This window comes from Suricata suricatta, chromosome 3 (assembly GCF_006229205.1).
Source record: "Suricata suricatta isolate VVHF042 chromosome 3, meerkat_22Aug2017_6uvM2_HiC, whole genome shotgun sequence".
NCBI classification, from domain to species: domain Eukaryota; kingdom Metazoa; phylum Chordata; class Mammalia; order Carnivora; family Herpestidae; genus Suricata; species Suricata suricatta.
In genome coordinates, this window is record NC_043702.1 from 125,321,784 (window position 1) to 125,347,792 (window position 26,009).

General features: G+C 44.5%; 1 protein-coding gene across 1 annotated transcript in view; it reads right to left on the reverse strand.

The window, feature by feature from the left end:
- Positions 1–22,223, reverse strand: part of TNR (tenascin R) — a 92,297-nt gene extending 70,074 nt beyond the window's left edge. The window contains exons 1-6 of the mRNA XM_029935119.1: positions 21,670–22,223; positions 18,758–19,234; positions 12,589–12,852; positions 8,969–9,084; positions 6,322–6,472; positions 946–1,215 (exon numbers count right to left, since the gene is read on the reverse strand). Coding sequence (XP_029790979.1) covers positions 946–1,215; positions 6,322–6,472; positions 8,969–9,084; positions 12,589–12,852; positions 18,758–19,234; positions 21,670–22,168 — 1,777 coding nt within the window. The 5' untranslated portion in view covers positions 22,169–22,223. The remainder of the gene's footprint in view (positions 1–945; positions 1,216–6,321; positions 6,473–8,968; positions 9,085–12,588; positions 12,853–18,757; positions 19,235–21,669) is intronic.
- Between the last annotated feature and the right edge of the window lie 3,786 nt (positions 22,224–26,009).

A 26,009-nucleotide genomic window follows, 5' to 3' on the forward strand; every position in this document is an offset into this window, starting at 1 on the left:
GATCTCACAGATGCTAGCAGTTTCCTTTGATCCCCTGACCGACTTGGAGTTGGCAGAGACATTCCTTGAGGTCTCTCCCCAGGGCAGAGAGGCCAAGGTTGAGAATCCAGGTCAGGGGGAGACTCACTATCTGATCCCAGAACCTGCTGACCCAGTGAGAGTGCCGGGAAGGCTCTCTTTGGATGGTGTCTGTTGCACTTGCCCCCAAGCTGTCCAGCCTGATGGGTTCCCAGAGAGTCTGGGAGCAGGTGACTGTGAGGTCCAGCCTTTCCTGACCATGACTGAAGCTCTTTCAGAGTCCTGACAGCCTTGGGAAGGGGGTTGGATGGTCATCACTGGGAGTCGGGGGTGGGGGCCTCATCTAGCCGACTGTGTGTGGGAACAGACCTCCGATTAGCCTTCTTGCTGGTGATCACAAAGGGCAGAATGCATCACAGAGCCTCAGCAGGAAGGTCACACAAGTTGGGTTTTGCACAACTCCGTGGGGGTGCCAACGTGCTGTGTTGTTAGTATGAATTTATACAATGATTATAGTGCCTGCAAATAGCAGCAAAGGACCTTGAAGGAGGGCACCTTTCCTGAACTCGCACAAAATTACCATTTGGGCTAGTGGTCTGGACATGGAAGTTCTTTCAAGACAAACTTTTCATTCTACAAAGGAAGTAGAAGGGCCTTGGAGAAGAGCCTTCAATCAGGTCATGGATCTGGCTGGTGGCAGTGGCATGGCAGGCACCTAGTTCTCCTGAGCACCGGTGCGCTGTGTCCCTCCGTACTGTCATGTGACTTTGCTGAGGTCCCCACTCTCGCTCCCTTTTTGCAGCTTCTGTGATAATATGGGCGCCCAGGCAATGTCACCTCGCCCCTTCAGTACCCCACATGCCACGACAACGGCAGTGATTGGCTCAGCCCCTCTCCCTCCCCACTCCCTCCATGACCCCAACCTACCTGTTGTGAACTGGGTGGTTGTGGACTGGCTCTCGTTGGTCCCACGGACGGCACTGACCCACACCTCGTAGCGGGAACCGGGCCGCAGGGCCTGCACTGAGTATTGGCTCAAGGGGGGCTGGAGCCGGAAAGTGGTCTTCCCACCTTCCCCGCCCACCAAGCCATACTTCAAGAGGATGAAGTCGACTTTGGCTCGAGGTGGGGTCCACTCCACAAAGGCCACGGTGTCTGAGACATCTCGAACCAGGATCTGTGTGGGCCCATCAATGACTGAATGAAAAGGACCAAATAGAAAAAAGGGTTTGAGAAGTGGGTGTTGGAAATCAGTCTCTCCTTTCCTCCTTCTGTTAACTTGGTGAGTCAAAGAGAGGATGGGTATTATTATCCCAATTTATAGATGGGGAAAATCACAGTAAGATGAAATGGCTTTTTCCTGAGGAACGTAGTTTGGCAACAGGGGAATTGACATTGGAAGTCAGGTTCCCTGAATCTTGCTTTCACCAGGCTATGGCTTTTCTGTGTTGTTACTTCCTCGTTTGGGTAGGGGAGGGTAGCTACTGCTTTGGAGGCCTGCACGGCTTCCTTCTGGAGGTAATGGGACAGAGAGCGGAGAACTGCACTTCTGGTATGTTCCACCCTTCTGTCACTTTCTTTGATCCCTGAGGAAAGACCTATGAGATTATTAGCAGCATCTAAACATCTGAGACTTCTCAGTTGTGAAAGGGATATCATGAATGTCCAAATGATGTGCTTGCTTTGCCACGCCTAGAGCTCAGTCAATCCAGTTACTAAGACAATACTACAACCTAACAGACATTTGTATGTGTAGACACAAGACATGCCTTCTGGGGAAAGTTGTTCTTCTGGAAAAGAAAAACAAAACAACACCTCAGTTTAGGAACAGTATCTTGTAGGCTACATTTTCACACCTGTTCTTATATATTCCTAAGCGAGGAGGGCATTGCACTCATGGGAAGTCCCTCAAGGTTATTCAGCATATGTCCCTCCTGAGCCCTGGCCTCTGGCACTGAGCAGCGGAGGGCAACGTCACTGTGGGGTAGTGTGAGCTAGAAAAGCTCATTGATTTCCCAGGGGGCTCACTCTCCTCGGTTCCAGCACCCACTTGGGGTCCTCTTCATACTGAATTAGACAATGGTAGGGTAGAGAAAAAGAAGAGAATGAAGAATGGAAATAGAAAAAGAAAGAGTTTAGTGAGGACAGTAGAGAATGGTGTTCTCAACTCGTCATGGCAGGTCCGCATGGCCAATGTGTGTCCTTGAATTACTCACTTCCTTCTCAAAGAGTAGGCTCAGAGTCCATGTTTGCATTTATAATATGACTACACCCCTCTGGCTGGAGCTGATTAATATTAATATTAATGTTAATATTCTTCAAGGATATGGAATTGAAACCAGAGACTCGGGTTCTCTAGTTAGCTGGTTTGGGAACATGTAGAGCCAGGGCTGGTGTGACCATTGTCTACCATGTTCACACACAAATAGAAAACATCTGATCTGGAGAGGGAGAGAAAAAGGAGGGGGAAGGGAATAAAGAAGGAAGAGGGTGATTTATAATAAACACATATTTGGGTGGCCTATTGTTTCTTCCTAACACAAAGTTCCTAAAACCTTGGGAATTTCCTAAGTGATAAGAATGACAGTGCCTTTTGTTATGTTAATGATTGAGGAAGGGGCTGCCTGCTGGGTAGTAAGCCCTGTGATCAGAGGGCTGGCCTGTATAATGAATCTTCCATAAAAACTCAAAAGGACTGGGTTCAGAGAGCTTCCAGGTTGGGGAACCAGAATCTCATGGCTACACGTGCACCAAGCTGGGCCCCAAAGTGTTCAGGTCCCTGTCCTGTGTATCTCTTCATCTGGTGTTGATTAGTATCCCTTAATATCCTTTGTAGTAAACCAGTAATCTTGTGAGCAAATGGATTTGTTGAGTTTGTGAGCAGCTCTAACAAATTAATCTAACCCAAGAAGGGGGTGGTGGGAGCCTCTGATTTATTGTTAGTTGGTCAGAAACACAGGTAACAACTTGGACTTGAAGAAATTGGCATCTGAAGTCGAAGGCAGTCTTGTGGAACCGAGCCGTGGACCTATGGAATCTGCTGCTGTCTCTGGGTAGACAGTGTCAGAATTGCATTTAATTATAGGATGCCCAGCTGGTGTCTCAGAGAATTGCTTTGTGTGGGGACCTCCCTCTTCAACACACACACACACACACACACACACACACACACACACACACACACTTATGTTGGAGTTGGTATGGAATTTTAGGAACAAATATATATAGAGAGGCAGAAATGAATGACTGCATGGGGCTTCTAGAAAGAGAGAGAGTAACATGAATCTGATTTTCCATTTTCTGGTTCCAGATTTTCATGACACCCAGATAAATTCTGGTCCTAGGGTTTTAGAAGATATTCTTTGTCCTTCCAGTAAACTCTCTTTTTTGCTTTAGATAATATAAGAAAGTTTTCCTTCCTTGTTCCCAGAGCATCTTGACTAGGACTGTTTTTTTAAACCAATTCACACTGAACCACCTCTTACTGTCTCCAAAATGGTCCCCCTCAGGGTGGACTCAGTCTGACTTTGAGCTTCTCAATCAGAATCTTTTGCTGGTCACCCCACCCTTTTTCTGGGTCTAGCCCAGTCTTGTTCTCTATTAACCAGCTTAGGATTTTTGGCTTAGTATCAGCCAAAATGAAAATCACCAGGCCATTTTACTGCTATCTGGTTTGGAGTTCAAATGAAGTTCTGTTTTTCATATTTGGAGTAATAATATGATTTAACAAAACACATCCAGATGTTTTCAGCATGCTGAACTTAATGATTTCAGGTAACTTGGGCCTTTTACATTTAATTTAATAGCAAAATGGGAAAAGTGGTCTTCTAGCTGCTATATAAGCATAGAGCCTGAAGTCCGAACCATAGATACTCAGGAAATGGGTGTTGAGTAAAAGAAATGAATGCATATCCTTTGTATCTATGTGAAAGAAGGGGAAGCATTTCAAAGAGCTGGAGCTTCTTGAGAAAAATGAAGAAAAGATGTCACAGAAACTCAAATGACCATGTAAAGATTTGGTCCTCCAACTCTTCAAATCTCCAAGATCCTAATCAGAATGGATTGTCTGTATTAGAACATGATCCGATCCGCAGCACAGATCTAGCTCTAGCTGGAGGAGGTCTTATAATTTGCATTCCCCAGAGGGTCTGCCTGGAAGAAGCCAGTCTGAGTGTCTATAAGGACTCAGAGCTTCACAAGAGGGGCTGGTGTAGGTCAGACCTTAGCAGAAGGAAATAATTAAATAATCGTTTCCTGAAGACAGCGGACAGGGTTTGGAGACAGCCATCTTTTCTGTAGCCACTCTTGGATTCTGCCCTTCTGTTGGCCACTTAGTAGTGGTGTCTCTACTCCACTCAAGTTGGTATCAGCTTGCTTTCAATTTAGGTCCTAATCTCTGAACAAATACATGCTCTACTCAAAAACTAAACTGGAATAAATATTTTTCTTTCCATTTCTTCATGACTCTGTAGGCAATGCCAAGCTATTAACAAGGACATTTTTCTTAATTGAAAAAAAATCTGCCTAGCATCACCACAGATTTTTAAATCTGGAATTTGAATCTTAAGGCACTTCCAAACCAAAAAATATGGCAAATTTTATAAAAACGTGGTTTGAGTAGAAGACTGAGGCAGGGTTAGGCTGTCTTCCTGAGTCCAGAGGAGGAACATTCTATAGCTGTAATGCTCTTCTCTGCCCTTCTGAACCATCTTCTTTGTTTAGGCTTTTATTTTCCATCCATGCTTTTTTAATATCAGTTCACAGGAATGACTCGGGGATTGGAAACTTTCATTCCCAGAGGAAGAGTATCTGCACATGGTAGGTTTCAGCATAACCTTTGGGACAGAGTTGTGGGAAAACTCCAGTCACTGGCACCTGAACAAATTTCTAGAGTACTTGTAGGTTTTGTGACTATGGAGTAGTTTCTTCTAAAACATACTTGCAGCAGGACAGTAGTTTTAAAGCCTTTGGTGGGCAGAATAATATTCTTTTCTTTTGAAGAACAAAATCTTAAATGACTAAACAAAATATAAAACATGTGAAGCTGCCTTGGTTGGAGGCTGGGTTGGACATGGGTGTGGGTGTAATCAGAGGCTCTAATCTCTCCTTCATACTTGCCTTGAGTCACTGCCATGGAGCCCTAGTGCTCTAATGGAACATAATCTAACACCACAATAGTTTAAAACCAATGTTTTCTAGAGTGAGCATAAGCCTCAGCACCTGATGTTCTTTAGTTTGGATCCAATTAGCAAAATATGAATCACCAATCCAATAAACATGGTTTCATTACATGGTGTTGTGGTTCCTTTTTGCTGGCCAAATTGGCCTTTGTCCTAAACTCATGACTGGCTTTCTTAGGTGTCAATGTCAGTTTATGAAAAATAAAGCTGTACCAATATTCATCTATCTCAGTTTCTCCTAACTAAAAGGAAAAAATGCTTAGTTTTCTAGTCTAAGCTGCCCCATCAATAGAATGATAACCAAAAATGACACCAGATGCTCTTTGTAGCTTTTGAGAAATTCTTGGGGAGGGCACATGCATATGCATCATAATTGTTAATTTACAGTATTGAAGTTGACCTTCCTTTGTTAGCTAAGAAAACAATAAGGCAAAATACGGCACAGTTACTAAACCAAATCTAGAAACAATGGTCTTGTATAAGATTAACTGTGGGGATGAAATAATAAACAACTTAAGTCATCACCTTAAACAGTGACCCAACCCACACTTACTGGTTTTGAATGATTTGTTTCTGCCTGCTCTCACTTCTAAGTGTGTTCTCTGAGGACATGTTTATACATTGGGTATTGAGCACTCACTCTCACCAACAAAGTGCTAATCACTTTGTGTGCTTTTTCTGATTTAATTCTCATGTCAACTCAAAGAAGGAGGTATTGTTGTTCATCTTTAGAAAATGATGGAAAGTTTGGGAAGGGTTGGGTGACTTTCTCCAAATCTCACAATAGACAAGAATGAGTTAGTTCTTGGTGGTTCCAAAGCACAAAATACTAGGGGGTGGCAAATGAGGCCTCCTCAAGATCAGAAGAAATACACTGGAAATCTTAACAGAGAATTTCCGCCATACAATACTCTCCCAGATTTCTATGCTTACAAGGATTAGCAAGAGGGAAGATGTTCAGCCAAGTATTTGGTAGGGTAGCTCCATCTCCAAGTACCCAAATTATCTTCAGCTCTGGGAGAAAACCTAGCACCCTCACTCTCTCTACTTCTTGAGCAATCTGCAGTCCTTTCTCCAGAGTGACCTAATGGATAGGTATAGAAGAAGGTTCAGAAGCACTCACCAGTAGAGACGCTGGCCGAGGTAGGGGGGCTCCGGGCTTGCTCTTTCAGAGCCACGACATTGACAATGTATTCTTCCCCAGGCTTTAGTCCTGTCTGATTGAAGGATGTAACATCACTGGGGAGCTGAGCAATCACCCCTCCTTCATTGTTCTGGAGGGTGGGAGGAAGGGAGAAGCAGAAAAAGCAAAAGAGAAAATCACTGGGAGAGAAAAGTGTGAAATATTGATGGTGAATTGTGAATTAAAAATGGGGCCCACATCTATTCCCTTGATGCTGACAGCTGAACATCTCGGGCCAGGAAAAACTCCCCGTAGACTCAGTAAGAATTGTATCACTCTATGAGGATTTGGCAAATGGAAAATCAATTTCCAAGAACATTTCTTTGGCCTTTCCTTAGTCTATTGAGTTTGCCAATACAAATTGGTCATAAGGTGATGTCGATTGACTCTTGCCAAAGATTCAATGTTTGATGGTTACAGTTAACATCCATCAGATTTTTTTGACATTAGGATGAGCATGTCCCTAGCTCTTGAGAAGAGTATACTTATGCCTGTGTACGTCTGTGAACGTCTTAACATATAACATTTTCCACACTATGTCATTTCCAGTTTTTGAATGAGGTGGAGCTATTATTTTGCTCTATCTGGAGTTTCTCATGGTGTTATGCTGGATGCAAATCTTTTAATGTCCTGTTTCCTCTTCACCCAGATGAGTTAGGAATCAGTGATACAACCAGCTATGAAGTACAAAGAAGAGAAAGAGGAAGCATGGAACAGAAGTAACACAAAGACAAGAGGAAAGAGACAAATCAGTGGATGAGGAAATGAGGAAATGAGAAAATGAACTTGATGATTTGGGTCCAGGATCATCTATCTATCTGTTGGTGTCTATTATTATACATTTTCTATGTGTTCCCTGGAAATGGAGGGGACAAGAGACTCTCTGTGTCACTGCTTTCGTCCCTATTCTTTGGACTCTGTTAATGTCACCACAGTGCTCTATATGTAATTTATAGCCATACCTATAAATCAATGTGACACATACCCCTGTGCCCCTTCCATACCCTTCTCTCCCTCAGCCAGTGGCTGCAACCTATGGATCACACAGTTATTCTCTGGCCATGTGTTTGATCTTGGCATGCCCTGGCCACGGTCTTATTTAGATATAAAATAGGTAAACCTAGTACAGTATTTTTTCTGCCTCAGATCAGGGTGATAGGATTTTCTCTGCCTTGTTATACACCCAGTTGCCTACTATACTTACTTTAGTGGCCATTTTAATGCAGATAAGACATATTAGAAGGTATTTGTACAGAATGCCTGCTCACATATCTTTAGCTTGCTGTGACACAACTACATCCACATAGAAGGGAAGTCCTGGTTTAGTGGACAGAATGTTGCAATAGGAAGCGGACATCTGGGTTCTTGTTTTAAGCCTGGCACCAACTAGCTAACTAAGGTTCTAAGGTACAGAGAGGGTTGGCTAATGTTCTTTAAGTTTGCTGAATCTTAGTCTCTATAAACAAACCAAATGTAGGGATGCCTTGGTGGCTCAGTCAGTTAAGCATCGGACTTTGGCTCAGGTTATAATCTCACAGTTCATGGGTTCAAGCCCTGCATCAGGCTCTGTGCTGACAGCTCAGAGCCTGAAGCCTGCTTCGGTTTCTGTGTCTTCCTCTCTCTCCATCCCTCCCTCACCTCTCAAAAATAAATAAACATTAAAAAAAAAAAACCCAAACTCGATGGATGGTAAAATGAAGGCTCAGACTTTGTGACTCTGTGAACTTGAAGGTCTTTTGTGACTCCAACAGTCCATGCCTCCAAGAATTTTGAAGTAAAATAATGGTGAATCACGGTCTTATTAGCCAAATATATGTCATCTCTCATTAAGTCTGATGAATGACTGAAAAAAATGCTATTTGATATTGAAAGATCAAGATGGGGATAAGGCATATGATTAAACATTATGCTCCCATGAGTGCTAGAGTTAAGGAGAATATCAGTAGGATCAACAAATTCTGGAAAACCAGAAGTAGGGCAGGCACCTCTGGCAATTTGGAGAAGTTTGTTCTAGATGAACAAAGTTAAATACTACTTTAAAGAATAAGAAGGGATCAGGATGCTTTTTTAACTCAAAAACTAATAACGTAATTTGTTTAAGGAAAAAATCTTCTCAATTAACAGGTTACAAAAGGTACTTTTGGATTATGCCTCTGACCTTCAGAGACTGAGGACACACAAGCTTACTGTTGGGGGATCTTCTGCATGAAATGAAGCTGTGTGACTGATTCAGTCTGGCTTTCCTTGTGTCCTAAAGAGAAGGGCCAGCATTTTGAAGCTTTGGTTTTCAGACTCGTTAAAATCATAGCCTGCCAAACGCTAGAGCTAAGCAGAGAGCTGGGCATGGTATTGGTGTCCCACATCCTGTCCTCCAAGGCCAGGATGGTAGACTCAGGGCCACTCTTGCTAGTCAGTCCTCATCATGCTTTTGTGAAGGACATGTTCTAGAACACAGACACCACAAAAGGTCCCTTTGCATTCTTAGTGGCATGGAAAGAGATATTGGGTAGTGTCCCCCTTGCAGCCCCTGATTCCAAGTTGAATACTCCACATAAGACTGGTTAGCAGAGTGACAGGTGGGCATTACCTTTGGAATGAAGCTGATCTCCCATCCGTCGAAGGAGAATGAGAAGGGCTCCCATTGCACCTCCACAGTGGTCTCTGTGATCGTCTTGAAGTGTAGCCCTCGAGGGGTAGAGAGATCTGGAAAAGAGCAATATGGATGACCATGTCATGGCTACTCCTGGCAGGGACAAAGAGCATCACCTGGGTCTTTGCCTGGATGCAATCCCTCCACACCATGGGTCTGCTGGGCAATCCCAATCTTATTACAAGCACCATGGGTCCCACGGACAGGATTGGCCTGCTCTGTTGTGGCCCTGGTGCTGCTCTGTATTGGTGAGTACCTGAGTGAGCTTAACAAACATAATCTAATTAATAATTTTTGAATGCTTTCTATTGCATAATAGGTGATGAAAGGCATCCTTTCCTTACTAATGTAGCAAATCTTGGTATTTAATATGATGCCTTTCTCAGAGAATTGAACACTATCTTTGGGGGCTCTAAAGATTCCTGAGAGGCAATGAAATGTCTCCATTTCACACCCGGGAAGAGGGAGGTACAGGGAGGACTGGCTAAAGATGTGAAGCAAGCCAACTTCATTTTAAGGCTAGAAAGCTTTTCTTGGCCATCTGATGTGCAGTCTGAGTATTCTGTTTAGCTTACATCACCAAGTCTCGGACAGTCTACAAGTTCCACTTCACGTACATAAGAGAAGCAAAGGCACACACACAGGACAATGGTGGACACTGGGAATTTTCCTCTCATTCCACTCTCTCCCTCTTTTCTCTTTTCTCTCATCATTTGTCCCTCATCTCCTTCATTCACATTTGCCTCACTTATCTTATTTTTAATTCCTGTTTTAATCACCCCCTTTCCTACCCCCGTCCACACACATGCGTGCACTTACACACACACACACACACACACACACACACACACACACACACACACACGTGGGCATGCATAGGTTCAGTGAGGTGGAGGTATGCTTGTCCTAATGGAGTTCCAATTACCAGCCCTGAAATACGACAGCATGACTTTTCTCAGTTCTCCAGGGAGCCTGCTCCCATTTTAGCTTTCCCTCTCGTGGGATATTCCATTGGAAAACTGACAGATTCTCATCCTTCCTGTTTGGAAGCTTCCTCAGTGCTTCTTGGTTGAAAGGCAGGTCTGATTCTGAGCCCACTTGAAGGCACGTCAGGTAAGTTTACATGATTTTGTCCTTGTCACCTGGGAGCCTGCCTGAGGGGATGCCCTGAATTGGCATAATAAATGCTGTGGGGGATGGAAACCTCATCATTGCATGTGCACGTGGACCAGAGAGGAGACTCCTGGGAGTCAGGCCAGCCACTTGCTGTGGTGACTCATCCCAGAGCAAGGTGGGAAGAGCGGCAGATGGTGACCTGCCTCTCTGCACAATCATTGCAGATATTTAAAACTGGTTCTCAGGCAGCAGAGGAATTTCAAAAAAAAAAAAAAAGGTCAAATATAAACAGAGATAATTATAGGCATATTTACAGAGTCAGCGTTCATAGGGGGAATCCAGTATTATAACAGGATCTGTCCCTTGGAACAAGGGAATGGGGCGATTTCTTACATCCTTTCCTCTCTGCCTGTCCCTGTCCTTCAGAGTATGATTCAAGTCCATGACGCCTTCAAAACCATCTCTTCCTTTTTTTTGAAGGGAGAGCCCTTCTCGGAACTTTCATAGCATTTGTTATCCAAATACCATCTTGTCCTTTGAGACCTACTGAAATCTCTTATCCTTTATTTGGTGATAAGTCCCATTTGCTGACCCATGGGCTTCTGTTTTGTGGTTACTTCTTGTTCCTGCTACCTCTAAAACCTCTGTGCAACATAGTAAAAAGTATTTGGTCTTGGCCCCTGGTTCTTGGCACACAGCTCCTAAAACTTTTGGAATCTCCGGAGCAATAAGAATATCTTTTGTATGATTGTGAGATAGCTACAGACTGGTTTCCAGAAAAGCCATGGCACAGTTTAAAAGATCAGAACTTTCAGCCCCATCTTCCACCCTCCAGGGAGAGGGGAGATGGGCTGGAGACTGAGTTAATTACCAATGGCCAGTGATCTAGTCAATCATGCCTACATAAGGAAACCTCCACAAAAATCTCTATCAGGGTTTGGAGAGTTTCCAAGTTGGTGGACACATTGAGGTGCTGGGAAGGTAATGTGCCAAGGGAGGATATGGAAACTCCACTTCCATCCCCACACCTTGCATCTCTTCCATTTGCTTGTTCCTGAGTTGTATCCTTGATCATAAAGCAGTACTGGTAATTCACGCCCTTTCCTGAGTTCTGTGAGTTTCTAAGGAATTATCGAACCTAAGGAAGGGTTGTGGGAACCTCTTGAATTACAGCTGGTCAATCAGAAGTGCTGGGGACAACTTTGGACTGGTGACTGGCACCTGACGGGGCAGTTTTGTGAGATGCAGGCACTAACCTGTGGGATATGACACTAACTCCATGTAGATGGGGTCCAAATTGAATGGAATTGGAAGTCACCCAGCTGGTGTCTGAGAGTTGAAGAAGCAGTATTGGAAAAGATGATTTAAGAAATCAGAAGGTGGGGTGCCTGCGTGGCTCAGTCACTTAAGCGTCCGACTTCAGCTCAGATCATGATCTCATGGTTTGTGGGTTCAAGCCCCACGTCAGGCTCTGTGCTGACAGCTCAGAGCCTGGAGCCTGGGGCCTGTCTTTGGATTCTGTGTCTCCCTCTCTCTCTGTCCCTCCCCCACTCATACTCTGTTTCTGTCTCAATAATAAATAAACATTAAAAAATTTTAAGAGAAAAAGAAATGAGAAGTGTATAAAGAAAACAAGTAACAGTGCCTTCCTTTCTTCTTCTTCTTCTACTCTTTGATGTAGCCAATGTCAATACTTGGTTTGCAAGCTTTAAAAATTTTTTCTGTGCTTAAATAAAATACATGTAAAATACAGATATGCACCTGTAGGAATTTTTCCCTGTTCTAAAGAAAAAAGAAAAACTATTGCTTATGGAGAGCAGTTTAACTGGCCTCTGCCTCTGTCTCCACCTCCCTTTCTCTCCACTGAATCTTTCTAAACTGCACTCTAGAGCTTCCACTTTTATAATCAAAACGGACTGTGTTTTGCTAAACAAAAGACCATGAAGAAATTATGCCACTTCTCTCTGAGGAGAAGTGGGTGTTGTCAGTGTGGTTTTAAATAAGATTTTTTTCCCCACTCTGCTATACACTTACCATCTGTAACATACCATTTAGCACTTGCTTATTATACGTCCTATTTCATATCTCCTCTTTTTGAATCCCTAACTAGATTCAAAGTCTGTATAAGTCTCATACTTTCTTTGACTTCTAATCAGACTCAAGCTTATAACAAGTCAGAACTCAATAATTGGTTTTTGTCCTTTTGGTTCTATAATTGATGGGAGCTGCCTGCATTTGGAAATTCTCTTTATTGGAAGTGCCTTTTTTTTAATGATTTACCCCTTCCTAAGTGGATCACGTTGGTGGGAGCCCTTTCCCTCAAGAACAATGATTATTGCAGGCGTCCCCGAAGAATGAAGAAAAGACACTACTATCATGAATGCCCATGATCTCATGTAGGAGAAAAGAAAAATGAAGTAGGATGGGGAAATGTTACGTACGGGTGGCCACCTTGGCAGTGATGGGAAGGCTGAGGATGTTGCTAATGACAGCGTAGACGCTGATGTTGTAGGTGAGACCTGGCTCCAGCTCCATGATGGTGACACCACTCCAATCTCCAGGTACCCGCTGCTGGAGCTGGAGGCCCCCCAGGGCCGTCGGCTGGTAAGAGATCACATATTCCGTCACTGCCATCGGCCCGTCCCATTCCAGCTCAATGGACCTGTCGCTGATACCAGCCACTCGCAAGTCCTCTGGAGGGGCAACTACCGGGAGGCAATACACAGATAGCATGAGCTCAGAGGACTGCCTTCCCCATCCTCGACTCAACTTTCTTCCTCACATCTCACCCCACAGGCCTGTGTGTATGTTCTAACCCGCTCACTGGCTTGGAGTGATTTATAACCCCCTTTGTGGGCAGTTGCTTGTCTTTTCTGTTTAGTATTTCTATCTCCATAGGGCCCTGAGTTAGTGGTGTGCTGGAGCTCGCTTTTGCTGGCTTGTGAAAGTTGAATGTCAAATTTTCAGGAAATTTTCAAGACAGTTGTTACATATAGCCATCGTTAAAGATTAAATTTTATAAATTTACAATTAAGTAAATTGGGTTAAAAACAAGAGTAATAAATACTCAAAACTCCTCACTTTCAAGTTATTTTGCTAAGGTTTACTATTAGGTATGTCTTTGAACTAGTTTACGTGTGTTGTACCTCTCTGGTGGAAATACTGTATAATTGTATTCTATGGCAAAACTGTTCCTGACCCCATGTTTAGTGATGTATGTCATGTGGTATTTTGACATTGGCTGTGGAAGGAGTATTTCCACTGGCAATGCTACAAAGCCAGGTTTTTAATGTTTTCCCTTAGAGAGTTAGTTGTTACATATTTAACAGCATACCACTGGCCAACATTTCTGGTAATGTAATCAGTGTATGTCACCAGATTACCCTGGGAACCAGTATTTCATTTGGCAAATGGGAATAAAGGCTTATGCTTGGTTATCTTGCAAAATAAAAGAAGCCAAAACAATAAGTCCTGGATGCCATGGCATTCAACAACCCGTTATCATATTATTTTCCCTTTTAAAAAGAGACTAAGTTTTGAAAGAAATGTAACTTGTATTAAAGTAATTTTTATTAGCCTTGGTCTTGGGGATGATGATAAAGAAGCATTCTTGAGGGCTTTGCTTTTTCTCTCTTGTTCCACTTCCAAATGTTACTCAAAGCATCACCCAAGAATAAACCTCACTGACATGGTCTTTCATGTATGGTTCCTTCAGGAAGTAAAGACTCACCACTAGTGTGAGTATTAAGTAATTGAAACTTTGAGACTAATTGGGGGTGTGCCTATCATAGGACCTGCCCAGAGATTAAATAAAAAAATTGGGACAGTATTTAAATAGTTGTAATTAACTTATAGATTTATATGTAATGAAGACTGTAGTTAGTTTAGGAGCTGCGAGTGGCTTTGAGTTTCTTCTCTGAATGTTCTCACTCTTTCACCCCCACAAAGGCATAGGACTGAGCCAGCTACTATTCATAGGATCGTGTGAGTGGAGACACTCTTGTGCTCACACATGTGCCCCCAGCTTCTCGGCAGAGGCAGAAATGACTAACCCTTTAACTCAGACTCATGGGATGGAAATTAGGAACCGATATTTGCAGTGTTGGGCATTTACTTGGACTCTTTTTGCCCCAAACTATCCATTGTATAAGACAGTATAGAAAGCAGAGCTCTCTCTGATTGAAGATGGCAAATGCTGACTGAAACCAAAAAAATAATAAACATTTTTTTAATTTATAAGACTAAATACATGTAAATGAGATTTCAATAATTAAACTTTAAATGATCATTTATAAGCTTATATCATTTCTGATGCTGACATTATTAAAGTTTTGAAGGGCGCTAAGATTTCTGGCATAGCCTGTATGACACATGCCAGCCCCCAGACCAAGGGAAGATGAGTTTACATATAGAATGTGTCAGTGCTTTGCATGATTATATTGAGCATTTATTGTATACCAGGCACAATGCCAACCATTCTTGTGCGGATTATCCCATTTTATTATCTTACCAACACAACGAGATAAATATTATTATTACCCCTATTTTATAGATGAGGAAACTGGCTCCCACAGCCAGCAAGCACAGAAGCTAGGATTTGAACCAGGCATAATGGCTCTAGAACCTCTTAGCCAGTAAACAATTATTACTCTATATTTGCCCAGCATTTCCCAGTCTATAAAACATGTTCAGATATACCATCTAAATGAAATGTTAAAAAGTCCTTTAATGGCAGCCTTATGAGGTAGATTGGGTAGAGATAATTATTCCAACTTTCTAAGTGGAAAAACTGAGACCCAGGCTAAGAACTTGTCAGAGAGTTGGGTCAAAATAGATTCTTCTGTATTTAGAGTTCTTTCCCCTACAGTTTGTAAGACAGGTTACGGATTGTGCCAGATGCCTTTTTTTTTTTCCCTTTATACACCGACATCTAAAGTAAACTGCAGTAAAGGAGAGTTCAGACTATACTTTAGGATATGAATTCCAGACTGGTGCTTATCCTAGAGGCAAAAAACTTATTTTAAAAAGGATTCTCTACTGCTTGCCTCTTGTGATTCAGCACAATTGATTCCAGGTTTCCATAGTGAGACTTCTCCTGTCATAGTCTTAGAAATGGTCATTCCAAATTTCAAGTCATAAATGACTCCTAGAGTGCTTGGGACAAGTCAGTGTATTCCTTTTTGGTTCCTTATTCCAGAAAATATAGAGATCCAAGCAGAGAATTTGGGGATTTAAAGTAAAAGGGATATAGAAGGATTTTTTAAATCTTGATAGCTTAACTTGGCAAGTTTTTTTTATCTTGAGACCTGAGCCTGATGGTAAACACTGCCTTCACTTGTGATGAGAAAGCAGCAATGGTGTTTCTTGTGGTGAAGTGCTCCTGGGGGCCGTGGCTCAGTGGAAGAAGCCAAGACCACCACATGCATTCTATAACTTAGCAGCAGCTATATACTTGGGTGTCAGTAATTCTTATAAAATGAAATGGTATTGAATTATTTGAAAACACTGTAGAAGAACCATAGGCCTTGATTCAATGAGTTTAGGATGGAAACAAAGTGTTTGCAGTCTTTTCTTTGGGATTCTGACTTTGCACTTTGGGGAAGAGCAGGCAATGAACAAGGAATAAACTGTGGCTTGAAGAATCACAGTTGCTTGTCCGCAAAGATTCCATGCTGTTTACTTTTTAGATCTTGCCTCAGTTGTGCACATATGTGGTGAGAGCAGTTGGCGTTAGTTCCACGAAGTGTCCTGCTCCAAGGAGCGAGTAATTTCAGGTACCAAAGTTTGGGCTGGCTGCAGTACAGGCAAAGGCAGAGGCTGACGTTGATGGATCTCTGCAGGTCTGACTGAAGTCCAGAGAACGGCAATCTGGATTGTTTCAAGTCCCTGCTCTGGTGGTTCTTTAATCCTGCTGACTCATAGGGAGTTAAGGCCAGCTCACTGGACAGATCCTGTGCTAACCTCCTTCACTGGGGGCCGACGTGGACAAATGGTTTAACGGGCTTCTCTCTTCCACCTCTCACACCTTAAAAACTCATTTGACAGGGTTCAGCTTCCCTATCAAAAGATTATTTCTTTATGCATGTGGCTCTTAAAATTTTTATTTTTCAATTCCACTCTACTTAGCATCCCGGAGAGGATTAAAGAGTGCTAGAAGTTGGTAGGAGACCAGGGTTCTCATTCTTTCTCCGCCATTAATTAGCGGTCTGGCTCTGGAAAATTCCTTCTGTCTCTCTGGACTGCTGCTTTTTAAATTTGTAAAATGAGAAGCCCAATGTAGCTTCTTTCTACAGCCTGTTTTGAGTGCTTATATTCATGCATTTTTTTCTTCTATTATCTTTACACAGCCAGAGAACAGAGGTGGAAAGGTTGAGATTTTGTCCCATGGAATGCTATGAGCAAAGATCAAGGCTCAGAGTCAAATATAGTGGCCATGTCAACACTATTCAATTGAATCCAAGCTCTAGAGAAAAGAATGACACGTACAGAGGTATATTTTGTGGCTCTCCACGAGTTCACCTTCCCTGTTCTCCCTCCTATCCTCACTCCTGCTGGCAGAAGAAGCAGTGACACTGTGGTGTGTGCATTTGGCCAGAAATGGCAAACGGTGGGAAAATAGCCCCCTCTCCCTCAGCCTTTTTACAAAGAGCAAGCAAAGTAGCACTTTAGATAATGACCTAGATACTTCTCTGGAAGAGACCTGTGGTGTTTGGTTTGAAAGGCAGGTGTTGAGAGCAGCACCTCCTGCAACGAGTGGTGGCTCCAGGGTTGCTATAGAAACAGGTGGAGGTTATGCAACTGTCCTTACTCACATGCTTTGAGAACCTGTAAAGTAATTCATCCGGGCCTCCGGAAGCCTTCTTCAAACAGAACAGAGGTAATGCATTGGAGGTAACGTGTGTTCATGGTTTGGAGTCAACCCAGCTGTGGTTATGCCAGGAGCTGCTAAGTGTTCCCTAAGGGGCCAGGTGGGTTTATCTCCTGTTCATTCTGAATCAGGAGCAGATTAAGCAAATTGACCCAGTCTCATAGACAAGCAGGGTCAAGAACATGGCAGGTATGTACAACCTAGCAAAGATCGATTCTCTTAAGAAGCGTGTGGACCACAGAATAACCATCCATGGCAGTGGCTCAAGCTGACCCCTAGCATCCTCTGATGGGGCCTCATGGAGTCTTGTCCTGGATGGAATCTAAGGCCATGTTCCAGCCTCCCCTTCCCAGCAACTACCTACTGTCTTTGGATTTAAACAAGGCTTAACTTAGGGACAGGGCTTAACTTCTGCTTGAATTTTCCTTTGGAACAACTGGCGTAATGGCTATTTGTGTTTTTAGAAAGATATTTCGGTTCAGTAAACAAAATTGGGAGGCTCAATGAGATAATTGAATATGGAAAAAATGAAGAACATGAAAAGATTTTTTTTCCTAGGCAGTGTGTTATTGCTTTGGTTTTTTATTTTTGTTTTTCATTACTGCCATTGATCTTTTGAGAGGATTTAAGTGGAAGTCACAGGTGCAGGAACCTTGTCTGACTAGACTGTTTTTCCGGGTGGGGGTCCTTGGTGATGCTGAAGAACAAAAAGCTGCCGAAGCTGATCTTCCAGAGGACAACCAATCAGAAGGTTTAAAAATATTTGTTTGCAACTACTTTTATTTTAAATCTTCCCAATGGGCAATCTGAACCACGGTTACAGATTCGATCGTAAGTGGAAAAGGTCAAGATGAGTCACTTAACCTGCTACGAAAACAAAATGTATCAGCAAGAGTCACTGGTTTCGTTAGAAGAGGAGGAGCAATAAAAGTGAGATGATGAAAATAATCTGACTTCAGGTGAAGAGAATTATCTCCAGCGAGATATTAATATTGTTCTTACTGTTGGACTTAGATCTTTGTTTTAGGACATCACCTTTGTAGTATCAGTTTCCCCAAGGTAAGACTTCCAATGGGGCTGGTTCCAACTTGCTCAAGGTCATCTAGTACAAAGCAAGTCACAGCCTTGTAATATTCTGTACTAATCGTGAGAATGTGAGTTGTTGCTTGATGCCGTTAGGACTTTATTCCTGTTTACATTTCGTTCCTTGCCTATAAAGACTTTTTTTCCTGTGTGGACACTGGATCGTTGCATAAATGAGTAAACCCTGGCGATACATAAGTTCTGAAGTAACCAGCACTAGTTAGTCTGTGCAGTAGCATTGGAAAAGAACATGTCCCTGTAATGTGGCAACAGGTGAGGGACATATTTGGGGGCAGGTGGAGCTCATGGAAGCCCTCTGAGTTAGAGAGCAGCCAGTCCCGTGGCATGACCTTCTGCTTTCCTCCACCTCAAGGACAGTGGAATGCTGTCACCTTTATTACGATTGTCATTGTTCCAGCCTCCAGGGTAAGATCCAACTTTTAGCCAAACTTGACTGTTCTTGGTGTCTGCCCTTTCCCTCCTTAAATCCGCCTCAATCGACTGTGATCATCTCAAGAAATCAGCTCTCTTGTAAAGCAAATGAGCATAACCCAATGGGGAATTATTTTGCGTGAAAATACACCGTCCCTCCCATCTTCCTGCTTCCGTTGAGTTTGCCAAACGCCCCACGAAGCTCCCCTTCCTACCTCCCTTCCTACCTGCTGAGCAGTCAGGGCCCTGGTAGCCCTCTTCACAGAAGCAGAGTCCCTCCTGGCAGTGTCCTCGCCCGCTGCAGGCGTTCAGACACCGCCGCTGGCCGCAGTCCTCACCCACATAGCCCTCCTGGCAGAAGCAGGTGCCGTTGACACATCTCCCCTTCCCCGAACAGTCCCCGGGGCACCGCAGCTCGCTGCAGTCCTCGCCCGTGTAGGGCTCTTCGCAGACACACTCCCCGTCCACACAGAGCCCCCGGGAGCTGCAGTCCGTCGGGCACCGGAGCTCCGAGCAGTCGCCCCCGCTGTACTCGCTGTCGCAGATGCACTGGCCATCCACACACACGCCCCGGCTGGAGCAGCCCAAGGGGCAGTAGGGCTCCGAGCAGTTCTTGCCGATCCAGCCTTCATTGCAGATGCAGCCGCAGGACTGGAGGCTGAAGTTGCCGTGCCCGCTGCAGTGAGGGATATAGTCCAGTTGTCCTGGAATGGTCAAGGAGAAGGTCAAAGGGCAGCAGTGGCACCTCCGGTAAGTGGTGCATGTGTGTGTGTGTGGGGGGGGTGGGGGCGGAGGGGTTGGGCAGAGAATGTTACTGACAGTGAAGCTTCACCTAGTTTGGTACATAACCAGTTGCATAAATATTTTCCCCCAATCTGGGTTGTCTGTGCCTGGTTCCCTGCTGGGGGCAAGGATAGATGAGATCTGGCCCCTTGTCCCCCAGGAGCTTACTTTCCGTGCGTCTTAGCTTGGGTTCCCTAGAAGTAGTCCTTTGGATCAGGACTTAGGTCAAGGTGACTTATGAGAAAGTGCTCCCTGGAGAAACTGGTCAGGGAGAGGGGAAGATGAGGGAGGGAGGAGCCAAGCCACAGCCTAAGCCTGTATGAACAAAGTCCCAGGGAGGAAAGCGTGGGTCTAATCCTGCAGGATGCTCCAGCCACAGTGCAGGTCCACCTCATTATGGCTTAAGGGCTGTCCTGGGGTGGTGTAAATGCTTGTCTTCTTTGGCATGCCAAGGAAGTTCCCTCAGACAAGGATAGTCCCTGACAAAGATGCCCAGAAGCTGACTGTGGGGACTGATGGAGACCCAAGGGCATGTAGGCTGAGCACTGAGTTGGCTACGCAGGGTAAGGTTCATATGTGCTACAGACCCATCTTGCTCCCTCTCCTCGCATCATCTAACTCCGACTGCTCATTTATCACAACTCAGCACCAGGGTAACTTCCAAGACTTCCCATAACTTCAGTCTCATTTACTTACTGTTCGCTGTGATCTTTTTGGATTCTCTGCATATCTCTGTCCTAGCCTTTACTACACTCTAACTACAGGGGTTGATTTATCTGTCTAGCAGGAATCAAATAAACTAATTAAGCAAACACAAGCCCAGTACCTGCGTGGCATGCTTCTCTGCATTTGGCTCTGGGGACGTGGAGTCAAGTTATATCCCTTTTTAATTCTGCCACTTTACGTAGCCCCATGGTCTGAAAGGACACTGACATTGTTTAACACAGTTTTTACTTGTAGATTTTTCCACATCTGCCAGGGAGCCTGAGGGGAGGCTGGCAGAAAGTCCACTCAGCCACTGCCCCGAGTTCATGTCCATGAACATCGATGACTTTCCCCATATTCCTCAGCTCTGCTGAAAAGGCAATTGGCCTGAAAGTTCTCACGGAAGAATGGGAAGAATGGGAAGCAGAACAATGGGACTTTCTCTTCTCTGCTTCACAATTGTTTATTTACAGTTTTAGTTTTAAGGAAGAGAAAGAAGTATGAAAACTTGTGAAATATTTTACTACTCAAAAGCCTCCCCTACCTTTGGCGTGTCTGCCACCCTCGACATGCAGGCCATTCTTCTGTGTGAAGGCCTTGACATATCAGACCATGTAAAGGTGAAAACTAGAACCCAAGTCAGTAAAGACAAATCTCTCTTCTCATTAAAGAATGAATGGCCTGGGTCTACGATGCCCATCAGTGAGAGGACTGAGCACAAAGGGAGACTGACACAATTTCTATATATTCAGGGTCAGCTAATAGCTGTTGTTTATGTGGTGCTTACCAGAAGCCACACTTTCATCTGGAGAGCCCAAATCTTATATTAAATAACTCCTGCCATTCTAGTGTAATCAGCATTTTAGGTGGGGGAAGGGAGGCATGGGCTAGTTCCATAACTTGCTTAAACACCAGCTGGTAAGTAGCAGAGCCAGGATTTGAACTCAGGGAGTCTGGCTCTGAACGTAGACTTCTCCCAGAGAGGCCAAGTTAGTAACTGGTAAGTCTTTCCAGTCAGGATGTGGGTGAGGAGAGAGGTACATCTCTTGGACACTCAGCCTTTGGGAGAATGGAATAAGCTCTGTGATTGTGTGTGAGTACGTGTGTCTGTGCATGTGTGAGAAGGTGTGTGTGTGTGTGTGTGTGTGTGTGTGTGTGTGTGCGTGCTCACCCGTGTGTGTGTCTGTGGAGGGAGGCCAAGACCTCTATCTTGCGGGAGAAGACAAGGACAGGCCCTCTGAGACCTTAATGACTATCATTGACTTAGATGGGAGAGAGGCTGTGACGGAGAGAACAGAGCGCCTGCATTGTCTTGTCCCCGAGGTTAACATGGATAGATATCAATTCCACAGCCTGAGAAAACCAAAGATGAATGAAGACAGACATCAAATTCCCTGCTCACCACACAAGGTGCTGTGCTGAACTGATGTGCCATTACCTGACTCATCCCCCCCAAATCAGGTTAATGTATTTCAAACTGGCTGAGCAGTGGAGAGAGTCCCTGCCCCAGATCCCCCTGGGAAGGACCGCATTTAGATCACAGAGACATGTGAACAGAGAGCTGCAGACGAGGGCACGTTTCCCTCCGCGGTGCACTGTCCCCTGGCTCCCTCTGCTCCCCTTCAGACACCCGCCCGCCCCCAGATCCTACCTGTGGCCGCGCTTTCCGGGCAGCAGTTGCTGTTGCACTGGTCTCGCAGCACCGACACCTCCCTTTCCAGCATCTCGATCCGGCTTAACAGCTCCTGCAGTAGCCGGGCCGAGCTGGCGCACGAGCAGGCCTTTTTGGGGAGGTTGATTTTGTGAGTGAAGGTGACCTGGCTCTCGTGGTCTGAGGTCTGGCCCGTGTACTCTGTCAATGCCTCGTCTTCGGCACTCACCTCCTGCTCAGCCGAGGCCTCCAGCCCAGAGGAGCAGAGGCTGTCCAGGGGCACGTTAATGTTATACACATGGTTGAAGACCACCGGCCGCTCTTTGCCAGATGCGTTGTAATTGGCAACACCTCCTTCCTCCTCCACTGCCTGTCCCTGGACCCTTTTGGTGGTGACCTCCAGCTGACACTCGGAGGGCTGGAGCAGGGAGGCCAGAAGGATCAGGTTGACCCCAATGAGCATGTTCTTCAGGACCACCGTTTCCCCGTCTACCCCCATCCTCTCAGCCAGAGCTCTGGGTTCGAGACCAGCCTGTAGCACACCACCGAGTTGCAGGAATCTGCAAGAGAAACCACGGAAGAAGATGGCCCCTGAGAGCTGTGCCAAGGCCACAGCAGGGCACAATCCTACAAAGCTAAAGAACAGGTGGTTAAGATTTTCCATGGGGAGGCTGGGAAGGGACAATGGCTACCAGGGTCACCAAAAGCCTAGAGCTTTGCTCCAGAGAGGGGGCCATCTTCTGCAGAAGGACATCTTGATTTCCCAAAAGACTTATCTAGAATGTATGAGTCTGGTCCCCATGGTGGATAGGTGGTCCCAGCAAAGAAAACCTGTGAAGGCTGCCAAATGGGCTATTCCTCCAGGGAGAGCTCAGAGCCTCCTTTCACGTCTGGCTGAGAAGTAAGATGAAGGGCACCACGGAGCCTCAGGTGTACCCTCATATTTTCCCACATATTTATTAGCAAGGGTCCCTGCCAGCCACTTCAAAATAACTTATTAACTCTTCTGAGCTCATGTATTCAATACAAGTTGACTTTAGAATAACCAACCAGGCAGATAATATAGTTCCAGGTAATTGTGGTTGTTAATAATCCTAGGGTACGTTTGTGATTATCAGGGACTGTATGAGCCAAACTTTCTTTTAATCTTCTCATTAGTTTAGTCCCAGTGCTTTGTGACCACAGGGTGCCTTTCTTCTGAGGTCCTGTTTAAATTGCTAAAATAATGAATTAGCTCCTCTGCTGATTACCTAGTCACCAAGAACCACAGAGAACGATAAATTTACTATAATGCAAATCAGTTTTCAGAAATTATATTCCTTCTTTATTCTCTATGTGAAAGAGGAAAGAGGCTTACAAACTCTGGTTCTAAAGGTAGTGTTAGAGCTTCTAAGAAGATTAAAGACTGAGTAAGGGTAGCTCTGAGTCTGAGAAGAAGGCACAAAGGACGACTAACACCATCTGAATGTGCGAGTGTCCAGGCTGCTCTGGGCACCTTGCACATGATCCTCCTGGCCCTCAGGGGGGCCCTACAAGGGGGCCTGGTGACTGTCCCCATCTCATGACGGAGGTTAAGATTTGAATGCAGACTTGACTGACTGCAAAAGTTGTCTTCTTGACTGCTATGCTCCATCTCCTTCCTTGAGAAGCATGTTCAGTTCTCCGTGGTCTCTGCTGGAAATTGTGTTCTTGTTGGATCTTCCCAGGAATCTTGAATTTAGAAAGTTTTTCTAGGGTCAGATCCAAGTTTCCTTCCTCCATGAAGCCTTCTCCTCTTGCCTTTTCCCTCCTATCCCTTCCTCTGTTCCCCAGTGAGGCTAAGTTAACTCCCCCACTTCTCACGGAGCCTCTCTGACAGCATTTCCTGCACTACACCTGTGCTTCCTTTGCCTGTTTCTCCCCACCTGGACTGCTAAATCAATTCCGGTCAGACTAAGTCTTCTCTGCAGCATTTGATGTGCGCCTAGGGCAGCAAACGTGCTCAGTGAGTGGCTGTTGAATGAATGAGTGGATACATGGAAAGGTGAATAAGCAGATAAATAAATGAGTAACTGCCCAGTGAGCAAAGGGTTGAAACATTCTTCAAGTTATTTTATCTCCTCCTATTATCCTCAAGTTATTCACTGTTCTTGTCCATTCGTTATTCTCAGCTAGACAATGTCTGAGGGTTGATTTCAGTAGAAGTAATCTGTATTAATGACTAGTATAAAAACCACGTCTTGGGGCGCCTGGGTGACTGAGTGGGTTAAGCATCTGACTTTGGTTCAGGTCAAGATTTCTCCATTCATGGGTTTGAGCTCTGCGTCGGGCTCTGTGCTGACAACTGGGAACCTGGAGCCTGTTTCAGATTCTGGGTCTCCCTCTGTCTCTGCTCCTCTCTTGCTTGCACTCTGTCTCTCTTAAAAATAAATAAACACGGTCACCTGGGTGGCTCAGTTGGTTAAACGTCCAATTCAGCTCAGGTCATGATCTCATGGTTTGTGAGTTTGAGTCCCGTGTTGTAATCTATGCTGACAGCTAGCTCAGAGCCTGGAGCCTGTCTTCATATTCTGTCTTCCTCTCTCTCTGACCCTCTCCTGCTCACACACACACACTCTCTCTCTAAAATAAATAAAGCATTCAAAAATAATAAACATAAATAAACATTAAAACAAATTTAATCCATGCCTCATTACTCAGCTACCTTGATGTTATATATTGGACCATAATCTGTCCCTGTTTCTGATATAAAGAGGAAGGAGAGTAGAGCTGTTAAGATCACGGACACTGGAGCCAAACTGTCTGGGTTCATACCTAGCTCCTTTGCTTTCTGCTGTAGGTAGATTATTTAACCTCTGGTTGCCTCTGTTTCTCCACCTTAAAATGGGAATTGGAGCACCTGGGTGGTTCAATCAGTTAAGCATCTGGCTCTTGGTTTCAGCTCAGGTCATGGTCTCATGGTTCGTGAGTTTGAGCCCTGTGTCAGGCTCCACACTGACAGTGTAAAGCTTGCTTGGGATTCTCTCTCTCTCTCCTTCTCTCTGCCCCTTCCATGCTCGCTCTCTCTCCCTCTCTCTCCCTCTCTCAAAATATATAAGTAAACCTAAAAAAATAAAATGGGGATGATAGCAGTACCTATCATATAGAATTATAGTGATGGTTGAGTTATTACCTGTATAATGTTTAGCTAGTACCTGGCATTAATTAAAATAATTGCTAATTATTCAGTGAAATAAATATGGTTTGCAGACAAGTAGAATAATTGTTCTGAGTCTTCCCCAATCCAAGGACTGCCCTGAAATCACTGGAACACATGAGAAGTCTCTCCTACTAGTGGATAGCAGGAAAGCCCAAACTTAGCCTGTCCTTGTTCTAGAAGGGGGAGTCATGTGCGGGGCTGTGCTCCACTGGTCACATCCAGATGAGGTGAATCACCCTTGGGGATAGATGGAGTGACATGCCTGAACCAAACTGCCTGCATGGCTGTAAACTCTTTCCGAGGCTCACAGTCCGAGGTGCTGCTGGCTTTCCATTCCAGGTGCTCCGGCCATTGCCTCCTTGGAGGACCAGTTCTGTCCTGTACCCAAAGCTTTCCCGGAATGCCTCTGCCACCAGTTCCTGACACTCACTCATACACTGAAGGCTATCTCTCTCACTGAACTAAAGTTGGTCTGTCTGACCCACGTTGATATTGCCAAATAGCTCTACCCCCGCCACCGGAAACTATAAAATTACCACAGAACACTCACTGTCTTCAATGCAACTTTTTTGCACATGGTAGACACTCAATAAATAAGTGAAAAAAGAGATGAAGTTATAAATGGAAAGGAAGGCAAGTGACGGGAAAGTGAAGACGGCAAAATGTCAGGTCCTACACTTAGATCCAAAACAACTACAAAAATATTTATGGAGAGAAAGTTTGGCTTTATGTGTGAAAAACACTTAAGATCTTAGTAAATAACCAAACTTGCTATGAGTCAGTCAACACTGTGCTATTTGCAACTTCCAAAATCTTTTAAATTTAGGCTTAATGAGTTAAGATACAGAAAATAAAGGACAAGCAAGGGGCTGTTTTGCTGTGTGGTGCACTGATCACTGATGGCTCCTGGGTGGCCAGGATGTTGAAAGGATTCAGTCTTGTCACAGGGAGGAATTTGGCATTTGAGTCCAGAGCAGGGAGGACTTGGGAGGTATACTTGTTCCTTTTTCATTCATTTGACAGCTATTTATTGAGTACCTACCAAATTCTGCTTCCTCCCTTCACAGAAGTTGCATTCAAGTGTGTTTGCACAAACATGTGTGCATGTGTGCATTGGGGGAGGAAACCCAAATAAATAGTAAAAATAATTGGGTGCAGGTAC